The sequence below is a fragment of the Austrofundulus limnaeus genome, unplaced genomic scaffold (assembly GCF_001266775.1).
Source record: "Austrofundulus limnaeus strain Quisiro unplaced genomic scaffold, Austrofundulus_limnaeus-1.0 Scaffold569, whole genome shotgun sequence".
Lineage (NCBI taxonomy): Eukaryota > Metazoa > Chordata > Actinopteri > Cyprinodontiformes > Rivulidae > Austrofundulus > Austrofundulus limnaeus.
This window is the reverse complement of record NW_013952971.1, coordinates 296757-298371: the sequence shown is the minus strand read 5'-3', so window position 1 is coordinate 298371 and position 1615 is coordinate 296757. Positions and strand designations below refer to the sequence as shown.

General features: G+C 38.4%; 1 protein-coding gene across 1 annotated transcript in view; it reads left to right on the top strand.

Annotated features, from left to right (window-relative positions):
• Window positions 1–868: 868 nt before the first annotated feature.
• The window catches only part of LOC106530872 (heterogeneous nuclear ribonucleoprotein L-like), a gene marked incomplete at its 5' end in the record, with an annotated part of 32825 nt that continues 32078 nt past the window's right edge, over window positions 869–1615 (top strand). The window contains 1 exon segment of the mRNA XM_014026582.1: window positions 869–987. Within this exon segment, the coding sequence (XP_013882036.1) occupies window positions 869–987 (119 nt within the window).

The following is a 1615-nucleotide window of genomic DNA, read 5'->3' as shown; positions in this document are numbered from 1 at the left end:
GATTCATTCTGGGTACGTGACGGGTTTGATTTGTGACGGGAAACGAAAGCACGGATTACAGGAAACTATCTTCAAAATAAGAGCTTGGATTTTAAAGTTTTCCATGTAGTTGCTCCAGTTGACCACTAGATGCCAGTCTTCATCAGCATAACATCTTTAAATAATTTCTGAGTCTCTAATCCCATTGCTTCGACCAGTTACGTCAAGTATTGAGCTCCAGCATTTAAACTTTTTTTTTTWAAAAAGGAGCTCCGATTGTAAAGTAAAATAAATCAATACAAAATTTTAGTATGGATTACAAACGTTAACTGTTTTTGCTGGGACAGAGAGTTCTAAACACTGCCTTCCTGCTACGTAAGCAGACACAAAGCATTGTGGGAAATGAACCGTGACCGAGAGCAACAGTCAGCAGGATGTATACCTTCACAATAAGTGTGTTTATCTGGGAGGGGTGCTGTTGGATAGATCACATGTGTTGTGATTCATTGACAGTCATACCTTCTGCTGTTCAACAATGACTGGTAGATAATTAGTTATTAGTGGTACTGCATTTTATTTTTGGAAAGCACAAAYCTGCTTATGAATTATAAAAATTAGTAAGAYCGCTAAAGCGCAAATGAAATATTTAGGTCCACAATTAGYGGATTTGCRCTTTAGCGGACTGRTGCCCACCACTGCTTTTATGTGWTATGTCCTGTTTGTTTCTATGTCCTGCTCCACTGTTTGAAAGCAGGCGTGTGTACAGTGACATGTCTGAGGGAACAATTGTGATCTGGTCTAAAACAATGCTGTGCATTTCCAAACAAAAAAATAAAATAAAGAAAATCKCARTGATTTGGTTGTTCTAAATCTAYTYTTTGCTCTTCAGGAGGATGTGGAGGACAGTCACCGCATCCCCCCATCTCCAGTGGTCCATGTCCGAGGACTGTGTGATGCTGTGGTAGAGGCTGACCTGGTGGAAGCTCTTGAGAAGTTCGGCACCATCTGGTAACACAAAACCTTTAGCTAAATACTTCAGAAACAAACAAGATTAGACAGAAACTCAGAAAGTTATCACTGTGCTTCTAGAACAGAGTAACTTTTGGAGTCAGTCTGTTAAAGATGGCAACGTTTAACAGGGTCTTGTTCACAAATGAGGGAAGAATGGAGCGGGAGATCGACAGACGAATTGGTGCTGCGTCTGCAGTGATGTGGGCGTTGTACCAGTCTGTCGTGGTGAAGAGAGAGCTGAACCAGAAGGTGAAGCTCTTGATTTACCAGTYGGTCCTACCCTCATTAGGGCTGTGTATTGGCAAGAATTTCGCGATACAATACATACCATGACAGAGGGGTCACGATACGATATATCCCGATATATTGCGATACTGTAAGCAAGGCGATTTTTTTGGTCCAAAAATTCTATTAAATAAAAACCTCTTACTGAAAAAAAATGAAAACCCAAAATTTATTGTCTCAGAAAATTTTAATATTACATAGACATACTTTTGATACATTAAGCTGTGTTCTGCTTTGTATTTCATTAGTTTAGTATTTTTTATTACATCCATATTTTCAATTATTAGACTAAATTTGCCAATAAATATTTTGAAAATATGTTTTTTTGCAGCTTTTAGTT